Source organism: Tyto alba, unplaced genomic scaffold (genome assembly GCF_018691265.1).
Source record: "Tyto alba isolate M040663 unplaced genomic scaffold, T.alba_DEE_v4.0 Super-Scaffold_12, whole genome shotgun sequence".
Lineage (NCBI taxonomy): Eukaryota > Metazoa > Chordata > Aves > Strigiformes > Tytonidae > Tyto > Tyto alba.
The window spans coordinates 6,812,663-6,839,579 of NW_024881274.1; the positions used below are offsets into that span (position 1 = coordinate 6,812,663).

Consider the following 26,917-nt stretch of genomic DNA (forward strand, 5'->3'; position numbering starts at 1 on the left):
CGACAGTCCGGGCAGGAGCAGCCGGGACCGCCTCCCAGGGACCCCCCCGGAGACACCCCCCCCGAGACCACCCCACGGAGACATTCCCCCCCTCACCCCCCCCGAGCCTCCGAACCGGCCCCACGCACGAAACCAGCCCCGCCCGGCCCCCCCCCCGGCCCGAAGGCAGCGCTGCCCACCCACGGCCCCGGGCACGGGGGGGGGGGTGTCCCGGGGGGGCCGACGGGCCTCCAGGCCCGGTTGTAAAAAAAGACCCCGTGGGCAAAAAGTACAAAAAGGTATCAAAATCCCTGCTGGTGTGGGGGGCCGGGGCGAGCGGTGCGCCCCGGGGTGCTCGGAGGGGAGGCGGGGGATGCCCTTCCGGGGGGGGGGTCGGGCTGGCGGGGGCGGCGCCGGGGACAGCGGCGGGACCAGAACTGGTGTGGCCCGGGCGGGGGGCGGCGGGCGGGGGGCCCCGGGGCGAGGGTCTCCGGGGGTGAGGGTCCCCCAGGATGAGGGTCCCCAGGGCGAGGGTCCCCAGGGCGAGGGTCCCCCAGCGCTGCTCCGGTGCCCGCAGGGTCAGTGGGGGCCGGTGGAGCTGGAGTGGGGCTGCGGGGGGGCGTGCGGCTGGATGGGGGTGCGGGGCTGCGGGGGGGTGCGGGGCTGTGGGGGAGCGCAGGGCTGCGGAGGGGCATGCGGCTGGGTGGGGGTGCGGGGCTGGGTGGGGGTGCAGGGCTGCGGGGGGGTGCGGGGCTGCAGGGGGGTGCGGGGCTGGGTGGGGGTGCGGGGCTGTGGGGGGGCACAAGGCTGGCCGCCGGCCGAGCAGCCGGGGAAGGTGCGGGCAGAGCGCGGCGGCAGCGAGAGGGGCTGCGAGTCCGAGGCCGGGCGGGGATCAGGGCTGGGGGTGTCCCCCCGCAGCGAGCACGGCCCCCCGGTGCCCACCCAGGGGTGCATGGCGGGGCTGGCAGCGGCGCGGGCCGAGCGGCTGCGGACCGGGCAGCATTTGGCCCGGGGGCTGGTGGAGGGGGAGCTGCCGGAGCAGGGGGGCACCGGGACAGGGGGCCGGGGGGGCGGCGAGGCAGCCGCGGGCAGGCGGCAGGGGTAGGCGGGGGGCTGCGGGGCACCGGGGGGGCCCTGGAGCAGCTCCATCATGCGCTGCAGCTCCCGGCTGAGCTGGGAAACCTCCTGGTTGAGCTGGTTGATCTGGAAGGGGAGGGAGAGCGGTGAGCCCCACAGTGATGCCCCCCGCCAAGCCCCCCCGGCCCCCACCGCACCTCCTGGTTGAGCCTCCTGATGTTCTGCTTTATCTCCTCTGTCTCCATCGCCAGGGCTGTGCCGCCAGCGCCGGTCCCTGCCGGGGAAGGCATGGCTGGTGGCAGAGGGCTCCCCGAGCCCCCCAGCCCCACGGCCGGCGCCCTTGGCCATGCCCGGCAGCTGCCGGAGGTACCTGAGGTGGGGGAGCCCCTCGCTGTGCTCTGCAGCAGGGGGTCCGTGTTGAAGCAGAAGGTTTGCGGCTCCGATGTCCCCCCGTTGTCTTCAATCCCGTCCACAACTCTAGGGCAGGGAGAGGGTGAGGGCCGGCCAAGCTCACCCCCTCGCCCCTCTGCCGCCATTCCCAGGGGCCTCCCCACGCAGCGCGGCCGGCACAAACCCGCAGGAACGGGGTGAGCCACTGGCATGTCCCGCGTACCTGGGGCTGAGGTCTGGGGGGCCGCAGGCGTGCAGCGAGGGGATGAGGAGCTTGGCCGGCCTCCCGCCCCCACCGCCCTCCTGCGCCAGGAGCCGGGCATCCCCCCGGCAGTGCGGAGAGGGGCTGCGGCCCCGGCTGCAGCGGGCTGGGGAGAGGCAGTTGCGCCGCAGGGCTGAGATCTGACACAGCTCATCACCCAGGAGGCAGCCGAGGGAGCCGCGGCGCGCCGGGCTGCTCAGCTGGCGTGGCAGCAGCTTGCGCCGGGTCATGGTGGCCGGCGAGCGCTGGAAGATTTCGTCAAGCTCCTTCTCGTCCTCCAGGATGGAGGAAAGGGGCTTCTCCAGGGCGGCACCGCTCTCTGGATGGGTCTGCGGGCGGGCGCAGGGAGGAGGTCAGGGCTGGTCCCCGCGCAGGTGCCACCCCGGCCCCATCCTCCCCCCCGGCGCAGCACAAACCTGCGGTGCCTGCGACAGCCGTGGGGACCGGGAGGAGCGGCAGAGCCCCTGTGGGGAGGGCAGACGGCGACGGCTCAGCAGCACCCGGGACCCCCGCACAGCTCCGCGGCGACCGGCTGCAGGCAGGCACAGTGCCGGGCACGCACCCACCCGCTCCCCACCTTGGCACCCAGCCCTCCCGGCCTCTCGGTGCCCCCCCCAGATGATCAAATCTCCCCCAGCCCCGTGAATCAGCCCCATCCTCACCAACCCCAGCACCGGCCTCTGCAGCCCCTCGCCTGCCCTCTGTCCTCTGCTGTTCTCATGACACTGATGAGCTGCCTGACCTTGGCCTGCGTGTCCCAAGCTGGAGCTGAGGCTGCACCCCAAATCCCAGCCCCAGCTCAGCCATCGGAGCATCAGCTCCCCGGGGAGCATGCTGCCGGCCAGGGGAGGGTGCGCGGGGCTTCTGCAGGACCGGGCAAGCCCTGTTTGCACCCTCCACCCTTGGGTCATTTACACCTCTCTTGGGCAATGGACACACTGGGTTTTGGTGGAGCTTCTTGGGGTCTAGAGCAATGTCCTGCCCCGCCTGTACAGGGCCGGGGGGCGGTGGGTGCTGGGGGGAGATTATCTGGGGGAGCCCCTGGCTGCTCGGTGCCAGCACAGAACCAGCAGCAGAGATGGGGGAGGAAAAGTGCTGCAGAGCTATTTCTGCAGCAGAACATCCCCCCGGCTGCTGGAGTTGGCAGCGTGACTAAACCCAGCAGCCCCCGGCGCTGCCTCCTGTGCACTGGGGAGGGGGGACCATGCCCCAGCTGCCTGTCCCACAGTGCCCCCCGCCATCCCCATTTCCAAGCCTTCCATCTGCCTCAAGCCTCCTGCATTGCAAATGGTCTTGTTCCCAATTCCCAGGGTCGTGCGGAGCTGAGAGGGGCCAGGCTGTACCCAGGACGGCACAGCCACATCCTCGGGGCCTGGGGACCGTGAGCAGGGAGCGGACAACCCCCCCTTCCGTGGCTGTGTGGAGCCCCAGCCCTGCTCCGGCCTCCGGGGCTGCGAGGACGCGAAGGGGCCCGTGAGGGAGGACACGCACCCACCTCCGTCTCGCTGCCCTCCCGCAGGTTGAAGGTCAGGTCCTGGTGGATGTCTGCCGTGAACTTGCTGGCGTACTCGGGGTAGAGCTGCAGCACCTCGCAGAGCCCCCGCAGCCCGATGTACTGCAGGTCGCAGTAGGTCAGCGCCTTCACGTCGGCGTTGGTCTTGATCACCTGGTCCGTGCTGCACAGGTCGGCTCCGATCAAATCCCCTTTGCCTGCAGGAGGGACCGGGGTGGGCTAGCGGCGCCAGCCCCGGGCCCCTCACCCGGCCGGGCAGCAGAAGGGGCTGGGGGAGAGCCCACGCCGCCTGCCCTCACCCAGGATGGCCAGGACCACGTCGTCCTTCAGCACCTCGAGGGAGCCGGAGCAGACGAAGTAGTTGGCCTGCAGTGCATCGCCCTGGCGCAGCAGGTACTCCCCCGGGGCGCAGAACGAGGTCTTGATGTGGAGCGAGAGGGAGCGGAGGCAGCCGCGGCTGGCCGTCTCGAAGACAGGCAGCTGCAGGATGTCCTTGTTGAGGTGCATGGCCACGTCGGCGCGCAGCTCGTCGGGGAAGTCGTGCAGCAGCTGGGGAGAGCGGGGCCGGGGTGCCGGGGTGCGGGTGGCCAGGAGCAGCCCTCCCCGCAGCCTGGCAGCCCCAGGGGACAGATCCTGCTCCGAAGCGGAGCACCTCGCCGCTCAGCTGCCCTGGCTGCCTCAGCAAAGCCCGGCAGTCCCGGCTGGGAAACGCAGGGCAGCTCTGGCCAGGGTGGTGGGCTGCCTCTGCTCCACATGCCTGTCCCACTCCCCGTGGCACTCCCCTGGCACGCAGCTCTGGTCCCTCCAGCCACAGAGCATGGACACGTGCACATCCGCACATGCACGCGCTTGCACACGCGTGCACACACACACTGCCTGCCCTGCCAGCCCCATCACCCCCACGCTGGGTGCAGGATGGGGGGCCGGAGGGGGCCTGGCCCCGCCCGGCCAACACGTCCTACCTCGTTCGCATCGATGCCGTTGTTCACCGACCAGGTGGTCTGGAAGTACTCCAGCATCCGCTGCTTGAGCTGCTGGGGCAGGCGGTGCACGCGGATGAAGTCCTTGAGGTCCTTCATGCGGGTGTGGTAGAGCGAGCGGCGCGAGTACATGCGCTGGATGATGGCCGTGACGTTGCCGAAGACGACGGCGTGCATCAGCGCTGGGGGCCGGGGGGGGGGCAGCGTCAGGCCTGCCGAGGGGCTGGCTGGCTGCGGGCTGCGGCGCGCGGGGGCCCGGGCAGGGTCTGGGTGCTGCCCCCGCCCGCAGTGTGGGGCTGAGGGGTGCGGCACAGGGGGCTTCTCCCCTAACCCCAGCCCCAGGGCTGTCCCACAGGGCGCACGTGTTCATTGCCTCCCCCCAGCACCCTGCCCCGCCGGGGTACCTGCCGCACCCGCTGCGCCGGCAGCCGGAGGTGAAGCCCCCCAGGCCCTGCCCCACTCCCCGCCTCACCCCCGATGAGCATGGTGCAGATGGAGAAGATCTTCTCGGCGTCGGTGTTGGCGCAGACGTTGCCGAAGCCCACGCTGGTCAGGCTGCTGAGGGTGAAGTAGAGGGAGGCGATGTAGGCGCTGCGGATGGAGGGGCCCCCCACTGAGTTGTTGATGTAGGGAGCCTCCAGCCTCTTGCCCAGCTCGTGCAGCCAGCCTGCCAAGCACAGCCAAGGGTTAGCGCCCGCCGAGGGGCCCGGTGCCCAGCACAGCTCCCATCCCTGCCCTGGCCTCGCTTCGCAGGCAGGAGCCAGCCAAAAGGGCTGTAGCCCCCGCGACCGCCAGCCCCACAGGACTGCCCTCTGCCCGCTCCCGCCGGCAGCACAGGGGGGGCCGGGCGTCCCGAGCGTGTGCTCCCCGCCCCGCGCAGCCCCCGCACGTGGGCAGCCCCGCTCACCGATGTCCCAGGTCTGGGGGTCGTTGCTCTCCATCTCCTTGCGGCCGATGACGTACCAGATGCATGCCATCCAGTGGGCCAGCAGCGCGAACACGGACATGAGCAGGGTGAGCACCATGGCACCGTACTGCGAGTAGCGGTCCAGCTTCTGCAGCAGCCGCAGCAGCCGCAGCAGCCGCACCGTCTTCAGCAGGTGAACCAGCGAGGTCTGGGGAGCGGGGCAGGCGGGTGAAGCCGGCAGAGTGGCGGGCAGGGGTGGGAAGGGTCCCCCTGCCTCCCCCCAGGGCAAGGACCCCTCGCTACACCCCGCGGCTGCCAGGAAGGTCGTGGGCTACGGGACTGAGAGGGAAGAGCTTGTCCCCCAGCAGCCTTCCACCACCGTGCCCAGCAGGCAGCCGGGGTCACAGCGTGTCAGGGCACCGAATCACCCTGGGAGATTTGGGGTGCCGGAGAGGGGCGGGGAGGTGACCAGCGGGAGGGGGAGCAGGCAGCAGTGGCTTTGCTCTCAGAGCCTGCGTTTGGTGAAGCTGTGCTGGCAGAAAGCTGGGCTAATCTATGTGTGAGGGGAAGTCTCAGCAAGATGCTGTGCCTCGCCTGCAGCGCTCCTGGACAGAGAGCCAGACTGGCTCAGGCGGGTGGGTTTGGACGCGCAGCATTGCCGGGTGCCCCAGGGCCTCCCACAGAGCTCCTGGTTCATCCTCCTGCCCCCTGCCTGCGCCACACCGGGCACCTCGCAGGAGCCACGGGCCGGGCAGGGGCACAGGGCAGGGGCTGTGCTCGAGCAGACGCTCCCTGGTCCCACCTGGCAGAGGGTCCCTGCCAGGGCTGCCCTATGTGCCCCCACCTCAGCCACAGTCATTTTCCTGCCAGGGTACAAACGGAGCCGGGTTTGGCTCGGGGGGGAAGTTCCAGCCCCAAGTGCCCTCGTCCTCCCTGCACGTTGCTCTGTCTCCAATAAGCGTAATTACAGCCTCCTTCCTCCCTGCCCCAATTAGCGGAGGATGGGAAGGGGCTGGTGCCATCACACCCGCTGTGCTGCGGGGCCCCCTGAGAGCCTGGGGAGGCTCATCTGGGACCTGCCCTCGTCACCAACATGTGTCCTGTGTGCCTGCACGCGTGGTCACCCCCTGCCAGGGCGGGCAGCCTGCAAGTGCCCCTTGCTGCGAGGTGGGCTGTGTGTGCTCACAGTATTTGCAAGCGGACGTGGAGCCGCTCAGAGCAGCTCTGTGCCCTGAGCAGAGCACAGGCGTGCTGGGTGCTGGGTGCTGGGTGCAGGGCAGGCACCTGCCTGCAGCTCCTGGAGCGGTGCCTTGGCAGTTACTGTCGTTTGTGGCAGCCTCTGGTTAAATTAAGGTGCGTGGGAGGCTTCCCGCTATAGCTGCCATCGCCACTTCCCCTCGCTGCCCGCGCCGCTCCCAGACGGGCGTGCGAGGAGCGGATCCCTGTGAAAGGGGCCGCCGACCCCCTAACACCGCCCCCCGCCCGCGGCGCGAGCGGCCGCTCACCACGGTCACGTTGAAGACGTAGAGCAGATCGAAGGGCAGAGCGGCGATCAGATCCACGAAGAACCAGGTGGCCACGTAATGGATGCAGATGGAGCGGGGGTCGTACACCACCTGGCCCGACTGGCTCACGTACGTCGTCCGGAAATTCAGGATGATGTCTGCCCGGGGGAGAGCAGGGCCAGCCCTCGCCGCGCCCGCCGTGGCCGGGGGAGCTGGGCCAGGGGCCGCAGCCGACCTGGGTCCCACCCGTGGGGAGCTCGGCACCAGCAGCAGGGGCGAAGCGATGCCAGTTCCCCGCTCCTCTGGCCGCAGCCCTGCCCCACCAGCCACGACCCCCATCCCCGCTGGGTGCTCGCCCCGGGCACGGACCTACCCAGGATGAAGAGCATCTCCACAGCGATGTCGCTGACGATGGTGCTGCGGGCAGCCGAGAGGTTGTCCTCCGTGCCCGTGAAGCAGACGTTGTAGGGGACGGTGACAGCCACGTAGAAGGTGGCCAGCAGGATCAGCCAGTCCCAGAGGGCCTTGGAGGTGCTGTAGTGGAGCAGGATGAAGCGGGACTTCTGCACCGAGGCCACTTTGTACTCGGGGACAGACGGCTTGTTCTCAAACACGGTCTGGGGGGAGCAAGTTGCAGGGTGGCACATGGATGGTGCGGGGGACACCCGCACAAGGGGTCACTGCAGCCCCCCCTCCCCAACTCCTGCCAGCCCGGCTGGCACCCCTGTGATGCCACGGTGATGGATGCACTTTTCCATGGGCTGCGCTAAGGTCACCCTCAGCGATGGGCCCAGAATGCCTGATTACGGCACATAAATTAACGCTGTGCTAATGCTATTAACAGTAATCCACTGGCACTGCCAGCTGCGGCCCAGAACCATCTCAGGTGCCAATTCGCGTGCTGGGGCAGAGCCACCCCCACCCTCCGCAGGGACACGGAGCTGCCGGGGGCAGCGAGACTCCGGTCTGGGCGAGGGGACAGCCGGGTCCTTCCCACCCAAGTCCCCGAAATGCAAGACTGGCACACTTTGCCTGCTTGCCAGCTCTGAGCCCCCCAGTGTGGGCCGGTGACAGACGCCCGCCCTGGCCCCACGTCTGCAGGCAGTGCCCGTGGCAGCAGCTGTGGCCGGGACCCTGCGCCGGGGCACCGCGACCACCCCAAGGGGCTGGCACAGGGACGGCGCCGGTCCCTGCTGCTGCTGGAAGCCACGCTGCTCGCAGCCTGGTAACGGTGCTCCCCAGGGCCGGCACGGCTCTGCTGCGAGCGAGTGGCTGGGTTCTCCTGGCAGCCAACGTGTGAGGAGAGGCACACCCTGCCAGAGCTGCCGGAGGATCTGTTCTCCCCTCAGCAAGCACTGGGCACCCACTGGTCTCTCTCCTGCTGCCAACAAACTGCATTTGCAGCCTGGACCACGGTGCGGCTGCCGGGGCTGGAGGGCATTTCAGTGCCTGGGGAGGCTGCTGAGGTGCGTGCACAGGAACAGCATCCTGGTGAGACGGGGCTCTGCTGCAGGGCTGGTCCCGGGAGAGCTGCAGCCCTGCCAGCCTGCCCGCAGCCCCAGCCCGGGGAGGGGCTGGGTGAAGCTGAGGGTTCCCCCAGGTCCTTACGCCGTTGACTTTCATCTCGCTGCGGTCCCTCCGGGCAAACTGACTGCTGAGCCGGCGCAGCACCGTCCGGCCCTGCCTCCGCGCTGCCTGCAGGTGTGAGCTCCCGGGCTTCCTACTTCTCTGCTTCTCTGCAGCGGACAAGACACGCTGGGTTAGTGGGAGCACTGTGCCGCTGCTGACGCCACAGAGCAGGGGCCAATTCGGGGACCCTTCCTTGCACGAGCGCACAAAGGTGGGCAGGACCCAGCAGGGAACTGGGACCCCCTTTGCCATTTGCCCACCGTGCACACCACTCCCCGAATGCTGTCCCCATCCCACAGCCACAGCTCACCCTCCTTCTCACCCAGGTGGCTCCTGCCCCGGCTCTCTGTGATGTCCTTGAAGGAGAAGAGGAAGAGCACCACCTCCCCCTTCTCGTTCTTGATGGGCATGATGTCCAGCAGGCACCAGAAGGCAGCTCCTGCGTGGAGAGGGATGGTGAAGGCAGGACAGCCCCCACGCCGCTCGGCGGCTTCACCCCACGGCTGGCACGAGGCCGAGCCCCAGCCGGAGCCGTGGGCAGCGACCCGGCCCCCTGCACCACTCACCACCCTTCTTGTAGAAGCAGACCTCGGTCTGGTACTCCTGCCTGCCGTCCAGCACCTTCTCGATGCACTGCAGGACGGGCTCGCTGGTCTCGGCCCCGTAGAGGAACCGGCAGCAGGAGTTCTTCTGCATGACCTCGGTGCGGGCGAAGCCGGTGAGGTCGCAGAAGCCGTCGGAGCAGTAGACGATGGGGAAGCCGCGGCGGACCTGTGCGTTGGCCAGGATGAAGTTGCTGTCTGAAAGGAGACGCAGCCGCCCCTGAGGGCTCAGGGCTGCCCTGGGGGGGCACGGAGGGGAGCGCAGCCCCCAGCTGCTCCCCGAGCTCACCCATCCCCTGCCCTGCCACCCCCGGGGCTCTGGCCTGGGCAGGACCCCAGCCCCGTGCACTGGACAGGGAAAGAGCCCAGATCCAGCTCCCGTCGGCCGAGGGGCGATCCCGAGCGAGGCAATTCACGCCTCCCCCTCACCATCTGCTGCTCCCACCGCCCGCCGGGGCTCAGGCAGCTCAGCGGGAGCAGCGTCAAACCCGGCTGGGTGCTGCCGGCCCAGAGGTGCTGGGCTGCGGTGCTGGGACCTCCAGCCCCCAGTGTGGCACCGCGGGGGCACCCACCAGGAGGGTGGGAGAAAAGCCGTGAGTCGAGGGCCCCGTGAAGGGGAAATGCAGAGTCCTTGGTCTGCCGCAGCACCCTGGAGCCTCCCCAGTGTCAGCCTTGCCCCGGCGGGGAGGTGGCACCAGGGCAGCGGAAAGCCCTTGCCCTGCCCAGCTGCAGAGCAGCCGCTTTCACCTCCCCGGCCCCCCAGCCATGGGCTGGGCAGGGGCTCTGTGCCCGGGGGCTGCAGCAGCTCCTTGCCAGCAGGACAGATGGCCTCGTGCTAAAAGGGTCCGAAGGAAGCGGGATGTGCGGCCAGCACGGGCGAGGGCAGACCAGGCTGTCCCCAGTCCCGACACGGTCACCAGCCTGTGGGTCCCCAGCCCAGCACCCCTGTGCCCCCACGGCCCAGGCACCAGGAGCAGACAGACGTGGTCCTGCCCCCTCGCACAGCGAAGGAGGGGACCCCACAGCAGGTCACGGCACCCACGCACCAAGAGCAGAGCTGCGCTGGGGCAGGGAAGGGCAGAGGAGGTTGCGGGAAGGAGGGGACAGCAGCGCCGGTGCGATGGGGGTGCAGCGGGGCCACCGCAGCACAGCGCAGCCCAGGATTAGCTTGGAGAAGCAAAAATAGCTTGAAGCTGTGACTAAGGACAGATTTTGGCTCTGGGGAGCCAGGATTCCGGCATTGTCCAGGATGTGTTATTAGAAAAGAGAAAAAAGGGCTTGCATTTGGGAGCAGCTCTGCTGAGCAGGGGGATGCGGCCCCGGGGGGCTCAGCAGCCCCCTGCCACAGTGGCCAGCTTGCCTGGGTGGGCACCCTCGGGCCCAGCAGGCAGCAGCTGCCTGGGAGAGGCAGGGTTAACTCGCACGGTGTGTCGCTGTGGCTAAAGCCCCTCTCCATGGCAGATAAAGCTGATAAGAGACAATCAAACCCGAAAAGCCAAACACCCTTTAAACGTGCCCAGAAGGCGGGTTGGTGCAGCTGAAGGCAGGATGCTGCCAGGCTGCTGCAGGACAAATCCTGTCTCCCCGGGGCAAATACTCAGGGCTTTGAGTCAGGGTGTTGCAGGCAGCTCCCCTGGGGTCCCTTCTCCTCAGAGGGGCAGATCCGGCCCTGGGGATCCTCTGCCCCTGCGGAGGAACAGCCATAGCATCACCAGCGCGAGGCACATGCGGCTCTGCCCGGGCACCTCTGGGCGTAGCTCGGGCTGAGCTGGGGAAGGCTCAGGGGGCTGGCTGCCTCCTTACGCGTCGCAGCCTCGAAGGCAGCACCCCAAACGAGAGCTCCTGTGGGCAGCCAACACCCGGTGTCACCTGGGGCGCTGCGCATCGCACCAGGCCAGGAGCCAGCCCGGCATCGCAGCCGACACGTGCCCCGGGGGTGCTCCTGGTGCCCCGATGGTGCGGTGGGAGGTGGCTGCAGGCCCCCAGTGCCATCTTCATGCTGGTCCCTCCCAGCAAGGTGAGAGGTGCCCAGCCCCGCAGGCAGCTGGCCTGGGAGGCCCCTGCTCCGGGTGATTTTGGGGGAGGCCTGGGGTCACCCCCGAACACGCATAGTGCCAGCAGTGCTGCGAGCTGGAACGTGGCATCCCAGCACGATCCCCCCCCACAATGTGCCAGGGCTTTAAGCGTCCTGGCCCCAGCACATGGACGTGGACACGGAGGGCAGCCCAGCGCCGGGGGACACGCCAGCAGCACCTCCAGCCGTGGGAAGGGACCCCAAAACGGACGGTGCTGGGACAGCACAGGCCCCGCTCCCCACCCCCGCCAAAACGCTGCGCTACCGGTCCCCACCCTTCCAGGGACGGGACCCCAGCGAGCGGGCACTTTGCTAACGGGGGGTTGGGGGGGCAGCCCCCGGCCTCCCCAAGGGCCCCGCCGTGCCAGTCGCGGCTGTGCTGCGTGCCGCAGAGGGGACAGGCACCGGCTGCGCCCCACGGCCGCCCCCCGGCTCCGGGGTCTCCTCAGGGCAGCACCCCGACCCCCACGCCCCGTGGGGTCAGGCACAACCCACACGTGCGTGTGTGTGTGCGTGTGTCCCGGGACCGGCCACCGCTCGGGCACGGGATGGGGCAAAGCCGAGACCGGGGGGTCCAGGGCAGCCACGCCCGGGACCCCTTCCCGGGCCCCCCCATCTCCCGGGGCCCCATCCCCGGCCACCCCCCGCGCCCCGATCCCCCCAGGGCCCCCCCATCTCCCGGGCCCCCCCGGCCCCTCCCGCCGCGCCCGGGCTCTGTCCCTGGTGCTGAGCGCGGCCGCGCCGGCACCGAGCGTGGGGGGGGGGGGTCGGGCACGGCGGGGGCCGCCCGGCACACGGCGTGGGGGGGGGGACGGGGCCCGGAGCACCGATCCCGGACACGGACACGGACCCGGGGGTGGGCGTCCCCGGGACAACGCAGAGCGCGGCCGGTCGCGTCCCGCCCAGCCGCGGGGGCCGAGCCCCGGGCCCCCCCCGCCGTTTCCCGGGGGGCAGCGCCTCCCCCCGCTGGGGCCACCCCGCGCCCAGCGTGGCCCCCCCGCCCCCCGGCCCTACGTGTGCCATCGAAGCGGGTGGCGATGGTGTCGAGGAAGGTGTTCTGCGGCGCCAGCAGCCCCTTCATCACCGGCATGGTCCCGCCGGGCTGCCGCCGCCGGGGGGGCTCCGCCGCCGCCCCGGGGCCCCTCTGCAGGTTCGGCCCCGGAGCCGCGGGCTGATCCCGCCCCCGCCCCGCCCCGGGCCCTGCGCGCCGCCGGCACCGGGAGGGGCCTCGGCACCGGCACCGGCCCCGGCCCCGGCCCGGGGGGCAGGTCGCTGTGTCCCGGGGGGCACCGGGCTGGTGGCGTCGGGACCTGCTGGGCACCGGGAGGGGCCGGACCCGGCGTGCCCGGGGAGGGGGGGCCTGATGCGGTGGGACACCGGCCCCGGTGCTTGGGGCTCAGCCCCGGGGGCTGCAAGGCAAGGCCGTGCCCCGCGGGACCCCCGGAGGGGCACCCAGGGTGCCAGGGCCCAGGCGGAGCCCCCCCCAGCACCCTGCGCAGGGGCAGGGGGTGGGAGTGGGGGGGGGGGTGGAGATCAGGCACCCGTGACCACGAGAAGGTCACCAGAGGCTCCGTGGTGCTGTGCTGGGGGATGCTCTGAGCCCTTTTTCGGGGGCTTCACAAACACACCCTGCTCCCGGGCAGCTCGGTTCACCCCAGTTCCCGTCCTGCACCCACACAGCTGGGCCTGTGCCCCCCCCCCAGCACGGGCAGGACGGATGAGCCCACGCCCAGGCCCCACGGAGGAAGGTACCAACCTCACCGGCTGCCCCGGGGCAGAGCTGTGCCCCCCCAGCCCCTCCCCAGAGAGAAGGCAGAGGCAGGTAACATCAGGCTACCATTTATTGTAAAAGGCCAGCGGTGCCTGCGGTGCCCTGAGCAGGCTCGGCCGGGGCCAGGAGGAGGTATGTAAAAGCGCTATTTACACCGCGCTGCGTGTCCCCGGGCTCCGTCCCCCCAGGGGTCACCTCTCTGCTCCCACTGCCCCCCCCCCCTCGCTCAGTAAAAGCCCTTGGCAGCTCCCTGGGCCTGGCTCTTGCTCAGCTCCTTCCCCGCGTGTCCCTGGCACTCGCCGGGGCTGGCAGGGCTGGTGTCAGCACCCCGCAGCCCCGGCGTCGGCTGGGCGTCCGTGCCCGCGGGGCAGCCCGAGGCGTCGTGGCAGGCGGTGCCAGGGTGCCGCTCCCCGCGCTTGCCCATGGTGAGGATGCCGGCGGCGTGGTTGCCGGAGCCGTGCAGCAGGCGGTAGAGCCGGCTCTGGAAGGCCGGCGGGACGCTCTTCCTCTTGCCCAGCGTGAGGATGCCGGCGGCGTGGTTGCCCATGCCGTGCAGGAGGTCGTAAATGCGGCAGGAGCAGGTCTTCTGCCGGCAGCACTCGGGCAGACTCTGCCGAGCAGCAGCCAGGGAGCAGAGCAGGAGCAGCAGCAGGAGGCAGGCAGCTCGCTGGAGCTGCCGGAGCAGCGGGCAGCGTTAGGCAGTGCTGGGGAGGGGGGGGGGGGCTGCCCCCCGCTCCCACCGTGCCGGCTGCAGGCTCAGCTCCCGTCTGCCCTGGTTGCTGCAGCGCTGCCTGCTCGTCCCTGCCGCTGCGGGGGTCCAGCCCCACACCCGGGGTGCACCCAGAGCATCCCCCTTCAGCGCCCTGGGGCGCACCCAGCACCGCACCCCCAGGGGAGCTGGGAGTGCTCCCCCTGGCCCCAGTGACCACAGGCCCCCCACCCACTCTCTGACCCGCAGCCAGATTCGGGTGCCCTCCCCAGCACGCCTGCCCTGCGCTGGCACAAGGCAGCCGTGGAAAACACCCTCCCCTGGCTGCCGAGCGCCACAGGACCACCAGCGGGAGCACCCACGCTCGACACCGCAGGCGCCACGCACCCAGCTCCCCCCCCGAGGAGCCCACGCGGGGCTGAGCCCCCCCCGATTGACTGCTGGCCACAGCTGGGGAGCCCTGGGGAGGAGCCGCACGCTTGGGGCTTCACGGGGAACCAGCCAGGCCCTCCCGCACCCCCAGACCCCCGGCCCCACATCCTGTCCTCTCCCCTATCGCTGCCCTCCCGGCCCCACGGCCTGTGGTGCCCCAGCCCCACCTTGGCGTTGGGCACCTCCATCCTTCCCGGGGTCCTCAGGCAGCCGAGCGGCGCTGGGGCATGTCCCGCCGGGCAGCCAAGAGCGCAGCGCCCAGCACTGCAGCCACCGCTTTATAGTGCCCGGCACAATAGTGCTGCCAAAAATACCGTCGGGGCCAGGCGGGAGCAGCCGGTCTCTGGGAGACGCGGGCGCGCTGTGGCCGGTAGCTCGGAGACCGGCCAGGCCTTTCCCCTCATTTGCAGCTCCTCATTGTGTGGGTGCTCACCGGCCGGGCGCGGTGGATGGGGCGAGTGGCACTAATGAGGCCGTAATTGCCCGCGTGCCCCGCGGCCCGGCCGGCACAAAAGGGCTGAAGGTCGGCGCTGGCCGGCTCCCGACAGCGTGCGGGTCGGCTCCCCGTGGCCCCATTAGGCTAATTACCTCCCCGAACAAAGGGGTGCCGGGTAGCCGCATGGCTCCTTGACGTGGGGAGCCATCGCCCTGCGCTCGGCTGGTGCCAGGAGGGGGATGGTGCCGTCAGGGTCCCCATCCCCAGTGCCACCCTCGCTCCCCTTTGGTGACCCCATCCGGCCTTTGCCCCACGCCAGGCGTGCGGAGGGAGCACCAGGGCACCAGGTTGGGTCTCGCACTCTTTATAATGCTCCGCAGCCACGGTCCGACCCCAGACCGCCCCTCGACCATTGCTTGCGCCGGGACCCCCTCACCCTGGGGGATGAGCCCCGATGTTTCCCTGATGCCAGAAGCCACATCTGCTGCCCAGGCTGGTCTGCAGCAGCCCCCCCCCTCACCTGCTGCACCCCAAAGTCTCCCAGCCCCTCTGCACAGTGGAGGCCAGGAAGGGGAAGGAACCCACTGCCCTGTGGAGACGGGACAGGGACTGGCCAGGACCCTTCCTGCCAGGTTTTCCCCGGGGCTGGCGAAGGCAAAACCCATGGCCCTGGATGGGGGCAGGAGACCAGGCCTGGGGCTGCTTTTACAAGAGGAGTCTGGCACCGCAGGCCGGGGGTACATGCACACAGGCACCAGGGTGCCAGCACCCACACCAGCCCCGCGGCAGGGCGCTGGCTCCAGAAGCAGATGGGGGGGATGGATGAGGCCCTGGGAGCTCACGGAGGGGGGGACTGGCAAGCAGGAGCAGGGACACCCCTCCCCAACCTCCGCGCCAGGCCCTGCCACAGCCCCTTGTCACGGCGGAGCACAGGCACCCAGCCCCGCACGCATCCCCCCAGGCAGCTGCCCATCTGTGGGCAGGCTGGGGCTCCCTGGTCCTGGTCCCTGCGGCCGGGGGGTGCTCAGTCCGGTCCCCCGAGCCCCAGGCCGGGGTCAGCAGGACGCCGTGTCACCCCCTCCTTCCGTCTCAGGGATGGGCTCCAGCGTGGCGCGCAGCCGGGAGGGCTCCGGCGAGGCCGAGCCGTTCCTGCCGATGCCGCAGGACTGTCCCGCGTTGTGGATCTGCCACAGGTTGTCCAGCGCCTCCGCCTTGGCGTGCTTGAGCAAGTCGGCCTGGCCCTGCGCGGGGATGAGGGCGTCAGGGACCGGCCCCGGGGCCGCGGCACTCGGGCTGCCCGGACACCCCGCACGGAGCGTCGTGGGGCGCAGGCACTGCTCCGCCCCCCCCACCCCGGCCCGGGTCACCCCCCGCGCCCACGGAGCATCCCCCGGGTGCGGGGAGGGCTCCAGCAGCCCTCGCCCCTCACCTTCAGCACGGTGATGTTCCAGGCGAAGCTCTCCAGAGCCTTCTGCAACTTGCGGCCCCGCAGCCCTTCCTTGGCCTCGATGCGGTGCAGCTCCTTGTGGAAATCCATGCCTGGCAGGCGGGAGCAGCGCTCAGCGGGTGCGGGGACAGGGGCCGAGCCAGAGGGACGGGGTGCAGGCTGGGTGGGCTCCCCACGGCCCCAGCAGCCCCGAGCCCCCCCCCACCCCGCGCCAGGAACGACGGGCTAAGGGAGCCCCCGGCACCGCGCTCGGCCCCAGCCCTTGGCAGCTTTGGGCCCCGGAGGCCGTTGGGGCTGAACGGGCAGCGATGACCCCAGGCAGAGGCATGGCTCGTGCACGCCCTGGCTCACCCGGGGCGCTCAGAGAGGGGCCACCAGGCCCCCCCCCCGCCGGAGCGCGGGCCCCCGCGCCGTGCACTGCCTGACGTCCTCGTGAGCGGGTGCTATATTTACCCCTCCTGACGCAGCACCGGCTCCGGGCCCACGCGAGGGCTCCCACGCAAGCCTGCTCGCCCACGCGCTGTCAATCAGCACGCCCCCAGCCCCACACCCCCGTCCGCAGCCCGCACCCCCCTGGACCCCGCAGCACCCGCCAGCCGGGCACGGGCCGGGCCGGCACTGCAGGGGCTTGGCAGCGCAGCCGGGGCGAAAGCAGGGACAGGCAGCACCCCGGGAACGGGGGTGGGGGCTGCAGCCCCCCAAACCGCTGCCTGCCAGAGCCTCGAGGGGTCAGGCAGGGGCAGCAGCAGCGGTTGCACACCCCAGAGCCCCTCTGCCCCACGACCCCCCCCCCCCCCCAACAGCACAGCAGCGGGGCTCCCACAGCCAAAGCATCACAGGAGGGCGCGGAGCCCACCCCGAGCCCCGCACCCCAGTCCTGCAGCCCCTTCCCCCCCGCCGCCACCGCTCCCCCCGGCGCTGGCAGCGGCAGCGGAGCCCAAAGCCAAGAGCTCGGGGAGATTTCCGGGCTGCCGCGCAGGCAGGGAACAAACAGGGCTGCTGGCAGCGAGGCTGGTACCGGCTGGGGGTGGCAGAGCGGGGCCCGCTCCTTCCGCCCCGGCCCCTCCGCCTCCTGGCAGCTCCCCCAGCCCCGCGGGGACCCCACGGGAGCCCCCGGGCCAGCAGCCCCCCGTGCGCCCAGGGGTAGCCCTGTGGGGTCCCAGCCCTCAGAGGGGCCGCGCTGCCGTCGGTGCCGGGAGCAGGGCCGGGGGTCCCGGGCAGCTGGGGAGGGGCAGGATGGAGAGGGAGGGCCGGGGCAGGCAGCACCTGCCTGTGTGGGTTCAGCCATGTGTCTTGGAAGTCGTAACACTCAGTTGCCACTTCTACCGTCAGCCCCAGCCTGTTATTTCTGGTGCTAATTATATTCTGGCGTTCAGCAGCTAATGACTCTTCCTTGCTTCCTCATCAGCCTCCTCCGCTCCCCTCCCTCCCTCCCCTCCGTCCCCCGCAGCCCACCCACCCAGCACCCTGCCCCGGCAGCACCCAGCCCCAGCACCCCGGCAGCACCCAGCCCCAGGCAGCCTCCCGCGCCCACCCCACGCTGCTGGGACACGGGAAAACCGCAGAGCCGGGCTCGGGGCCACCCCAGCCAGAAATCGCTCTCCCCCGGCCAGACAGCCCTGGCTGCTCTGCCGCTGAACTGCAGCCCCGGCGCGCACCCGGCCGGGGTGCAGACACGCACCCCTCATCGCACCACGGGTGTGCAAGGGCACGGCCAAAACCGCCGGCACGCTTGGCTGTGCCTGTGCCCAGCTCCGGAGCCTGGTGCCAGACCCCCCTGAACCGAGTCCTGCGGGGACGCGTGCCCCCTAGCCCAGCGCAGAGGCATGGCCCCCCCGGCCCCCCCAGGGCTGTACCCCAGTCTGCGGCACGGAGCGGCGCCAGGGCTGGGCCTGCCCTCCCGGCACCCACCTGCCTGCTGTGCCTGGATGAGTTTGCCATACACCGCGTCGGCGGACTCGATCAGCGTCCGGCTGGTCTGGATCATCTGGGGGGGGGGGGAGAGGGGCGGCATGAGGAGCTGGGCAGCCCCCGGCCCCCACGCACCCCCCAGCAGAGCGGATGGGGAGAAGGGGCTCGGGCGGCAGCCAGGTGTGGTATCACCAGCGCCTGGCCGGCGGCCAGGTCCCCCTCCAACACAAAGGAAGGAAGCGGCTCCGGCTGCGGCTATTAATGGGAATTCTCCCACCAGGCAGGACCGCAGGATGCCCCGCCAGCCAGCCCCGGCGCAGGGTGCAGGCAGCACGGGCAGGGGGGCAGGGGCTGCGGGGTCCCAGGGCTCCCACCGAGGCAAGGTTCCTCCCTGGGCAGCCCCCCAGCAGCCTCCCCCTGCACCAGGGTGGGTGCAGCGAGTTCGGGGTCCCCCCCCCCCGCCGTGGTCCCGGTGCCGCCGGCCCCGGGGAGCGTCCCCGCGAGGAGCCGAGCCGCGGCGGGACGGCGCTTACCGTCTCGTAGGCGGTGAGGACCTTGCGCAGCAGGTCCGGGATGGGGCCCTGGGCCTCCATGGGCGGGTACTGCTCTGCCAGGTTGAGGGTGACGCTGGGCGCGCTGTCGCTGTGCAGCAGCCACGCGGCCACGGTCAGGATGCACTGCTTCATGTTGGCGGCGGGCGTCAGCCCACACAGCTCCTTGAAGGAGACCAGCGCGTTCTGCGGGCAGAGACCGGCGGCGGGGGCTCAGCCTGGGAGGGCCCCCAAGAGCCCCCGCGCTGGGGACATCCCCGTTTGCCCCAGCTCTCTGCTCCGGACGAGGCTCCTCACCCGCATCCCCCGGGAAGAGGCGGGGGGGGACGTCTGGGCTCCCCGCTGCTCGGCCCCGTCCCCCCCTGCACCCCGGTGCCCCCGCGGGGTCCGTACCTGCACGTTTTCCCGCAGGTCGGTGGCCTCCCGCAGCGGCTGGGTGGCCGTCCGAAAGACCTCGTCGATGGCCTTGATGCCGGTGGCCTTGGTGGAGGTGTACTCCCGCACCCGGCGGCCCCGGCGCCCCGCCAGCCCCCGGCGGTGCCCCTTGCCCCCGCCGCGGCGGTCGCTGATGGCCACGTGCACGAAGAGGGTGGCGTGGGGCAGGGGCTCCCCAGCCAGCGACTGGAGGGGGACGTGGCGGTAGCCGGGCTGCAGGCACTCGAAGGGGATGGTGTACTGGGCGATGAACTCGTCCCCGATGTAGTCATCATCGAGCACGACGAAGCGCAGCACGGCCAGCTCCGGCAGGTTGATCTGGAACTCCAGGCTCTCGTCGAAGACGGGGTTGTCCCCGCTCTGCAGGGCCGTCTTCGTGCGGTGCTCGGCGCAGTCGGCTGGGATGCCGTGGATCTCGGCGCAGACGTAGGGCTCCACCACCTCCCCCTTGGCCCCCGAGCCCTTGGGCTTGGGCAGGTTCTGCCCGCTGATGACCTTGAGGTGCAGGAGCTGGGCGGGCACCCCGGGCAAGGAGTCCTTGGCGTTGGCACTGAAGTAGGAGACCTCCTCCCGCATGATGGCAGGGCGGAGGACGTAGCCGCAGGCCCCGTTCTGCTGGAACCAGCCTGTGTTCAGGTCCATCATGAGCCCCGGCGTCTGGTAGTTCATGGCCACCATCTGGCAGCCGCACTTCCAGAAGTCCTGGGGGTTCATGTTGCTGGCGTCGATGCGCATGGGGCTGGGGTAGACGCGGGAGAGGAACCGCTTGTTGTAGCTCACCAGCTCGGCCGGGCACTCGTTGGCGAAGCGTCCCGCCTCCACCTCGCTGAAGGAGCACATCTCCCAGTAGCGCTGCCCGCGCCGCGAGCTCTCGAAGTCCTGGAAGGGGACGGCCTGGCAGAGGCTCACCAGCTCCGAGAGCTCCCGGCTGAGGCGCACCCGCCGCGGGCCACCTCCCTCCGGCACCTCCCGGTCCTCCTGGCCCAGCCGCCGCGCCAGCTCCCAGCCTTCCTCCTCGTCCGACACCTCCCCCTCGCTGTCCTCGCAGCCGGGCGGCAGCTTCTTGCCCTTGATGAGGATGCGGCCCTTGAGCTGCTCCGGGGAGGGCAGGTAGGACGCGGCGGGGTTGGGGGGCTCCAGGTAGAGCTTCTCCCCCAGCGTCTTGCGCAGGCACTGGGCAGCGAGGCGCTGCTGGGGGGCCGAGCAGCGCACCACCAGGCAGAGGATGAGGGGGTAGGCGGAGGCGGCGAAGGCGTGCTGGTCGATCAGCCCCACCACGGCGCGGAAGGGCACGCAGGAGGCAGCCGAGGGGCTGGTGTAGACCACGGGCTCGCCCTCGGGGCCGTCCCACAGCACCAGCTCGATGCTGCGGCAGCCCAGGCCCAGGGCGCTGATGTAGCCGCTGATGTCGGAGCGGCCCCAGAAGTTGTCCTCCAGCAGGCAGGCGCTGTGGGCAGAGCTGATGTAGTAGTGGGAGAGGGGCTGCGCCATGTCCTGGCACACCTTGCGGTGCTGCGGGTCGAAGATGGAGCAGTCGGAGGAGAGCAGGTAGCGCGTGAAGCCGTCGATGGCCAGGTAGCCCTTCTCCCGGCCCTCCTTGGAGGGCTCGTACTTGCCGACGATCTCCAAGCACTTCTCCTCCGTCACCCCCTCCATGCCCTGCTCCACCTCCAGGAACATCAGCAGGTCCTTCAGGCCCAGGTACTCCTTGTTGCTGGAGAACTGCACCAGCAGGAAGAAGATCTCGGGGCGGGTGCAGAGCTCGCAGTACGCCTCCACAAAAAGGTCGCAGGCCACCTCCGCCCCGGGACGCTCGCTGGCCTTCTGCAGCTCCTTGAACTTCAGCTCGATGGTGGAGGTCTTCATGCCTGGGTTGAGCGCCTTGATCAGCTGCACGGCCCGGGACACGGGGATGCGGCCAGACTTCTCCAGGTCGGCGAGGTCAAAGACGGAGGAGACCCAGGAGGTCCGGAGGCTGGGATGGCCGGTCCCGGGCGCCTCGGGGGTGTGCTTCCCGTAGGACACCAGGTACCGCAGCCCCATCACCCAGGCGCTCACCACGTCGGCCGAGCTGGCCACCAGGTCCAGGGACTCGTAGTTGTCTCCATAGATGATGGAGAAGGCGCACTCGTCCGGGAACTGGTCGGAGAGGCCATTGCTGCGCAGGACGGGCGTCTTCTTGCCCACGCGCACCTCTTTGACCGACTTGATCTCGATCTTGGCCTTCTCCGAGTCCTTCTTGGAGGGCTCCCAGCGCACGGAGCGCATGTCGGCGTCCAGCACGAAGAAGCGGCTGTACATGCGGGAGTTGGAGCGCACCTTCTTCAGCTCGCAGCCCTCCAGCATGAAGGAGATGCAGGCGGCCGTGCTGTTGATCTTGCGGTCGTTGGGCATGGTGCTGAAGGACACCGTCTTCTTCTTGTGCGGCAGCCGCTGCCGGGACCCATCCTGCCAGGGCGGGAGAAGGGGCAGAGCCGTCAGGGACGGGGCCACACGCTCTCCCCAGCCCAGCCCCAGTGCCCCAGTGCGCCCCAGCACCATGCAGAGCCCAGTCTGCCCCAGTCCGACCCTGTCCCCAGAGGCTGGGAGCTGGCTGCAGCCCTGGCCTCCCCCACGACTCGCTGCCTGGCTTATTTTAACTCCGCTTTCCTTCCTTCCTTCCTGCTCCCGGCCCTGAGCCGGCTCCTTCCCCGCCACTCGCTCACCCTCGGAGGCACGGCCACGCACGGGCAGCCCGGCACGGTCCCCGTCTCCCCAGCCTGGGGACACCAGGGGAAAACAGGCGCCTGGCAGGACCAGTCTGTGCCCCCAGCAGCCCCCTCCCCACGGAGGGACCCATGCCACGGCCCCTCACGCCTCCCCCTGCGCCCTGGGCACCGACCCCGGGCTTGCGGCAGCGGGATGCGAGGATGCCCAGGGGGCCCTGAGGTGATGCACGGGCAGAGCTGCTCCCGGGGGGCCCCAGCCAGACCCCCCCACTCCGTCTGCCGAGGCGTGGTGCAGGACAGCCACCTGCAAGTGCCGCACGCTGGGGACGAGCGTGGACACGGCCCCATCCCACAGAGCCTGTGGCTGCGGCTGCCCAGATGGGGCCACCCGGGGAACGGGCTGTGTGCCGCCTGCACCCCACGCTCTGCCCACAGCCCTGCGCCAGCCCGGCCCCTCGGAAACAGCAGGGCCCCGAGCATATTACGGGATGGATTTCATTAAGTAGTGCAGCAGGAGGAGATTTAATCCACTTCTTCAAGATTATGGTGAGTCACCTCTAATCTGGTGGTGTCTCCAGCAGAGGCAGGTCCTGACCATCTGCCCAGGTTGGGGGTGAGGGGTGTCCCCCTCTGGCACCCCGAGAGCTTCCACACCTCCCACGCGGGGCTGCTGCAGAGCCGGCCGGCTGCCTGGGCAAGCACATCCCCGTGCGCGACCCCAAAGGGTCCGGATCTGCCCCCGTGGGGCCAGGCAGCCCCGGCCCAAGGCAACGGGGACAAGGGGGACCAGCCCCAGCCCTCGGCCCCCCGTTAGAGCCGGCCGGGTCCTGGTGTCCCGGTAGCAGACGCCCTCCCGAGCTGGGGGCAGTTGGTGGGCAGCAGCACCCGCAGCCTCGCTGCCACCACCGAAGGCTGACCCCGCTCATCCTCGCACAGAGGCTATTTTCCCCAGCTCAGATGCAGGAGCTGTTTGCATCCTCTCACTGCCAGATTGCTCCGGGGCGCCGGCCAAGCACCAGGACCTGCCTCCATGCCAGCCAGCTCCTGGGAGGGGGAATGGCCCCTGCTCAGGCGGCTCCCGGGCCCCCCGGCCAGCAGCAGCTGCCCCCTCCCCTCCACAGGCAGCAGGATGGTGCTGCCCAGCACCCCCCGGAGCCCCACCAGCCCCCTGGGACAACCCTCCCCAGGGCTGAGCAGGGGACCCGGCTTGCGGGGGCCATCGGCCAGCCCCAGGGGAAGCACTGGCTGCCGGCAGAGCCGCCGGGACGCTCCCTGCGAGCAGCGATCTGAGTGCCCCACTGACAGGCAGCCCCAGCCCTTGCCCCGCCAGGGGTGACGGCCGGCACGGAGAGCAGCCCCCTCCTGCCCCGGGCAGGACCCCCACACCTCTGTGGCCCCGCTCCCCGCCCCAGCACACCCCACCCCGGGCGTCTCCGCACCGGGCCCCACAGCCGAAAACAGGAAATCCATCCGGAAAGGAAACACGGGCGGGGGGCCTGTGTGCACCCAGCGCTGGGGGACCTGCCTCCAGCTGCGCCCACCGCAGGCGGCCGGACCCACCCCTCCTCCGGCACCAGCCCCCCCCGGCCGCAGAGCAAGCCAAGGTGCGAGCAGGCCAGCAGCGGAGGCGGGAGGACGCGGCGCCCGTGGCCACGGGAGCACGGAGCATCCCCGGTCACGGGGCCGGGCTCTGGCAGGAGCAGGGCGTCCCCCACGCCGTGCCGGTGCTCCCGCCAGCGCTGCCACAGACATGGCACCCACACAGCCCGGCTCTGCGGAGGGAAGACGCACCGACCACGATGCCGATGGCAAGCGCGGGAAGCCGGCCGGGCACGGAGGGCACGTCCGAACCCAGCTGCCCGCGCCCTGCCCAGCTCTGCAGCATGTGCTAAGCACCTCTTCAGCCAATTACCTCCCGCAATTAGTGCCCTGGCAAGCACAGTGGCCCTAATCTCAGCCGCCACGTGACCACCGTCCTTACTCGGCCAAGCAACCCAGTGTGGGAATGGGGAAGGGCCCACTGGCTGCCCCTCCCTTCCTGCTGTCCCCTGAGGCCTGACCGGGGGGGGGTCCCCACTGCACAGCAGCTCGTGACAGCAGGAGACAGAGGAACCGAAAGCCTCGGGGCTGAGGCACCTCGGCCCGACCGTGGCTCTGCTGCCCAGCCAGGAGAGCAGGACTGCCGCCGCCCCGGCAGCAGGACCCCTCTCCCGGCCACGGGCTGTGTGGTGGGGACACATTTCACCCAGGGGACAGGGCTGCTCCCCAGCCTGGCCGTGACGTGACTCATCCGCAGCCAGTTTCCCCAGGTCCCGGCTCTCCCCGCTGCCCCCATCCCGGTCCGGGCAGCGCGAGCAGGGGTGCAGGCAGGCAGCAGCAGCCGGCGGCAGCGGAACGGAGGCAGTGGGAGGCCAGGCACAGCCAGGGCTTTTCTACCGTCATTTGTTCCCTGCCAAGAAGATAGCGAGTGACACATCCACTCCCCGCGGCACCAGCTGCCACTACCCAGCGAGGGACCGCGGAGCCGGAGCCCAGCCCAGAAGCACCACAGAGCTGGCACGGGATGGGGAGGGGGTGCAGGGGACAGGACAGAGGGGCACTAGGCAAAGGTCACCTCCTCCAGCAGAAACAGACCCAGTGGCCTCCCAGTCCCTCTCCAGCATCCTCCCAGCCCGCCGGACCTCCGGCCCCTTCCGCTTCCAGCCTGGGAAGAAAGCAGGGAGCAGGTCCTCCAGCCGGGGCACGGGGATGCTGCACGGGGCCAGCTCTGCTGCTGCCTGGCACGGCCGGCCCCGGGCTCCCCCTGCCCCAGCACAGCCTGTGGTTCTCACTTTCAGATTCACTCCTCCAGGCTTTTCTGGAAATCCCAAAAAATAACAGAGCTGGCAGCTTTTCCCACGTGAGCCCCCACTTCGTCAGCAGCCAGCCCCTGCCCAGCCCCTGCCCCGCTGCCTGACTGTGCCCTCGCTCCGCGCTGTAGCCGGGCTGATGGCAGCGGGCCCCCTCCCTGCCCCGCAGCACCCATACCAGCACCCTGTACCAGCACCACGGCCGAGCGGCGGGCACAGCCCCCCATTCCCACCCACGACCACGCAGGGCAGGCAGCAAAGTTGCCGCAGACCCCACAGCACAGGAGCAGCCTCAGCAGCCCCCAGGGATCCAGGGTTGGGCAGCGACTCCCCAGGTCCTGTTGTGGTCGGGGCCCAGACCTGCCGGGGGTCCCCACGGACCCTCTCCCCAGCCACTGCATAGAGCTGGTGTGAGCTGACCCCCGAGCCAGGGAGAGCCCGGGCACAGAGGGGTCTCAGCCAGTGGCAGTGGAGGCAGAGGACACGCTTTGTCCCCTGTCCCCACTCAGGGACAGGAAAGCAGCGCTGGGGAAGCAGCAGGACGGCCCCCCCCAAACAGGCAAGGGCAGGAGGGGCACAGCATGGGCAGCTGGTGCCCACACAGCCCCACGGGCAGCACGTCTGCCCACCGTCCCTTGACTGCCAGCCGCAGCCCACGGACGGGCTCCGCATGGTGGGGGTCCCGGGGCACAGACAGGCTCAGCCTGGGGAACTCATGGCTGCGGGACTTGGGACCTGCAGCCCTCCAGCACCCGGGCAGGATCGGGCCCCGTACAGACTTGGAGATGCGCGACAGACCAGCACAGGCTGGGGACGCCGGCCAGGTCTGACCTGCTCCAGTGCCAGGGCCCTCCCCCACCAGCGCTGGCCCTGGGCCACCCGATCTTCACGTGAGGCCAAATCCCACGGTGACGCACAGCGGTGACGGGGGGGGGGGGGGAATGCCCCCAGCCCGGGGGCAAACGGGAGGTTCACCTCCAGCCCATGGTGCCCAGGGCAGAGAGCGGCGGGGAGGCGTGCTGTCCGGCTGGGGAGCAGCAGGAGACCCCGGCGAGGTCCCCAGGGGTCCCCAAGGAAACCGGGCATGGCAGGTTAACCGGCACCGGCCTCTGGCTGCACAGGAGTGTCGGGAGGTCTCCTCGCCATCACTGCGTGGGGCACAGCCCGGCCGCTCTGGCAAGTTTGCATCAGGGGCCCAGGCAGGGCAGAGGGTCCCCCCAGCCGCCCTGGAGAGGGGCTGCCCCCTCTGCCCGGAGAGCCAGGTCCCGGGGGCAGAAGAGCGGGGCTGGGCCCGCACCACGGGAACAGCCCCCACGCAGGGTATTAATAGCAGCGGTGCAATCCCGGCTTAAAATAGGCTGCCAAGAGTGGGGAGGCGGGTCCCGGGCGGACGTGACCTATTGTGTCAGCCAGCACCGCCGGCATAAGCACAATTAAGGGGGCTCAGTTAGAAAAGCATGCGTGTCACCCACTGCCCACCCACGTGGGAGACCCCCAGAGACCCTCCCTAGCCCACAGCCCCACCAGTGCCCCTCCCCGGCCGTGGCACGGCTCCGGGGAGGTGTCAGGAGCGGGTCGGGAGCCTGCCAGGCCAGGCCCAAGGCTCAGCACCTTTGCAGGAGGGAGCACGGGAAAGCGGAAGGTGCTCGGGAGCAAGGATGAGGCATCTTCTCACCGGCTCCCGTGGGTGCCCCGGGCAGCACAGGGCGATGCTGCGGTGCGGGAGCAGCGTGGCCGTGCAGGGGCCCCACGGGAGCAGCAGCGGCCGGACGGGGCAACCCACGGCCACGCAGAGCGGAGAGGCCGGGCCCCGCAGCGCACGGAGCCCGAGCCCGGCTTTGCCCTTGGGGGGACCCGAGGGGCCGCCGCGCCAGCCCCGGCCACAGCAGCCCCGGCCAGCCCGCTGCGTTGGGTGGGGGGCAAACGCCGTGCCCGGCCGGGCAGGCGACCCCCGGGCCCCGATCCGGGGCTGCAGCTGCCCCGCGGCCCCACCAGCCCGCCCGGGGGGGCGGCGAGCCCCGGGGGGGCGGCGGGCAGCGCGGGCTGGCGGGGCCGGTGCCCTCCGGGGCCGGGGGCCGAGCAGCTCCCGGTGCGGGGTGGGGGACGGACGGACGGACGGACACACACGCGGCTCGGCCCCCCCCCCCCGAGCCCTGCGCAGGTGCCGGGCGGCGCCGGTCCCGGGGGGCCGCTCCGGGGCGGGGGGGGGGGGGGCCGGTGCGGAGCTCTCACCTTCATGATGCTGGCCCGGGGCGCGGCGGGCGCGGGGCTCCGCTCCGCCGAGTCCTCACGGCTGCTGCTGCCCGAGCCCGAGCCGGGGCTCCCGCCGCCGCCCCGGGGCCCGTTGGGCAGCGGCGGGGCGGGGCGGGGCGAGCCCGGCGGGGGGGCGCCCCGGGGCCCCTCCGCCATCCCCCGCGGCCTCAGGGCAGCGGCCGCCGCGGGGCCCCGGGCGCCCCCGGAGCCTGCGCCCGCCGCCGCCGCCGCTGCGGGCTCAGTGGCGGAGCGGGCGGGAGGCGGCGCGGCCGGGAGGAGGGGACGGGCCGGGGGCGGGGGCGGGGACGGCGCGGCCCCCCCGCCCCGGGCTGCAGCGGCGGGGAGCGGGGAAGGGCACCGGGAACCGGGCACCGGGCACCGGGCACCGGGCAGCGGCACCTCCCGCCGCCGGGGCCAACCCCCGCCCCCGCCCCGGCCTCCGCCCAGCGCCGCAGCGCCCGGGCCCGGCAGCCGCCCCGTCCCGGTGGGACCCCGGC

At 71.1% G+C, this 26,917-nt stretch overlaps 4 protein-coding genes across 6 annotated transcripts; all 4 read right to left on the reverse strand.

The window, feature by feature from the left end:
• Positions 1 to 759: 759 nt before the first annotated feature.
• On the reverse strand, positions 760 to 1,533 carry LOC116964171 (potassium voltage-gated channel subfamily H member 4; the record flags this gene model as incomplete). Its single annotated transcript, XM_042787112.1, has 2 exons — positions 1,254 to 1,533; positions 760 to 1,182 (listed from the first exon to the last, which is right to left on the reverse strand). Coding segments are annotated over exons 1-2 (516 nt in total), but the record flags the coding sequence as incomplete, so codon positions are not given.
• Positions 1,492 to 12,074, reverse strand: KCNH4 (potassium voltage-gated channel subfamily H member 4). The gene is made up of 13 exons (XM_042787230.1): positions 11,933 to 12,074; positions 8,809 to 9,042; positions 8,553 to 8,681; positions 8,222 to 8,349; positions 6,987 to 7,230; positions 6,614 to 6,771; positions 5,109 to 5,316; positions 4,674 to 4,868; positions 4,184 to 4,383; positions 3,521 to 3,770; positions 3,204 to 3,418; positions 2,125 to 2,172; positions 1,492 to 2,037 (listed from the first exon to the last, which is right to left on the reverse strand). Exons 1-13 carry the CDS (start codon positions 12,006 to 12,008, stop codon positions 1,567 to 1,569), a joined length of 2,556 nt encoding a protein of 851 aa, XP_042643164.1. The 5' UTR covers positions 12,009 to 12,074; the 3' UTR covers positions 1,492 to 1,566.
• Positions 12,075 to 12,741: 667 nt separating this feature from the next.
• Positions 12,742 to 14,502, reverse strand: HCRT (hypocretin neuropeptide precursor). Its single transcript, XM_042787299.1, has 2 exons — positions 13,998 to 14,502; positions 12,742 to 13,362 (listed from the first exon to the last, which is right to left on the reverse strand). Exons 1-2 carry the CDS (start codon positions 14,016 to 14,018, stop codon positions 12,916 to 12,918), a joined length of 468 nt encoding a protein of 155 aa, XP_042643233.1. The 5' UTR covers positions 14,019 to 14,502; the 3' UTR covers positions 12,742 to 12,915.
• A 112-nt stretch (positions 14,503 to 14,614) lies between these two features.
• LOC116964170 (inactive phospholipase C-like protein 2) lies at positions 14,615 to 26,602 on the reverse strand. Of its 3 annotated transcripts, none has more exons than XM_042787224.1 (6): positions 26,400 to 26,602; positions 18,569 to 21,058; positions 18,158 to 18,361; positions 17,625 to 17,700; positions 15,696 to 15,805; positions 14,615 to 15,507 (listed from the first exon to the last, which is right to left on the reverse strand). In XM_042787224.1, exons 1-6 carry the CDS (start codon positions 26,574 to 26,576, stop codon positions 15,322 to 15,324), a joined length of 3,243 nt encoding a protein of 1,080 aa, XP_042643158.1. In that variant the 5' UTR covers positions 26,577 to 26,602; the 3' UTR covers positions 14,615 to 15,321. The 3 variants fall into 3 exon arrangements, with proteins under 3 accessions (XP_042643158.1, XP_042643159.1, XP_042643160.1); XM_042787225.1 differs by lacking the exon at positions 26,400 to 26,602 and adding an exon at positions 21,623 to 22,360; XM_042787226.1 differs by lacking the exon at positions 26,400 to 26,602 and adding an exon at positions 21,492 to 21,610.
• Positions 26,603 to 26,917: the final 315 nt, after the last annotated feature.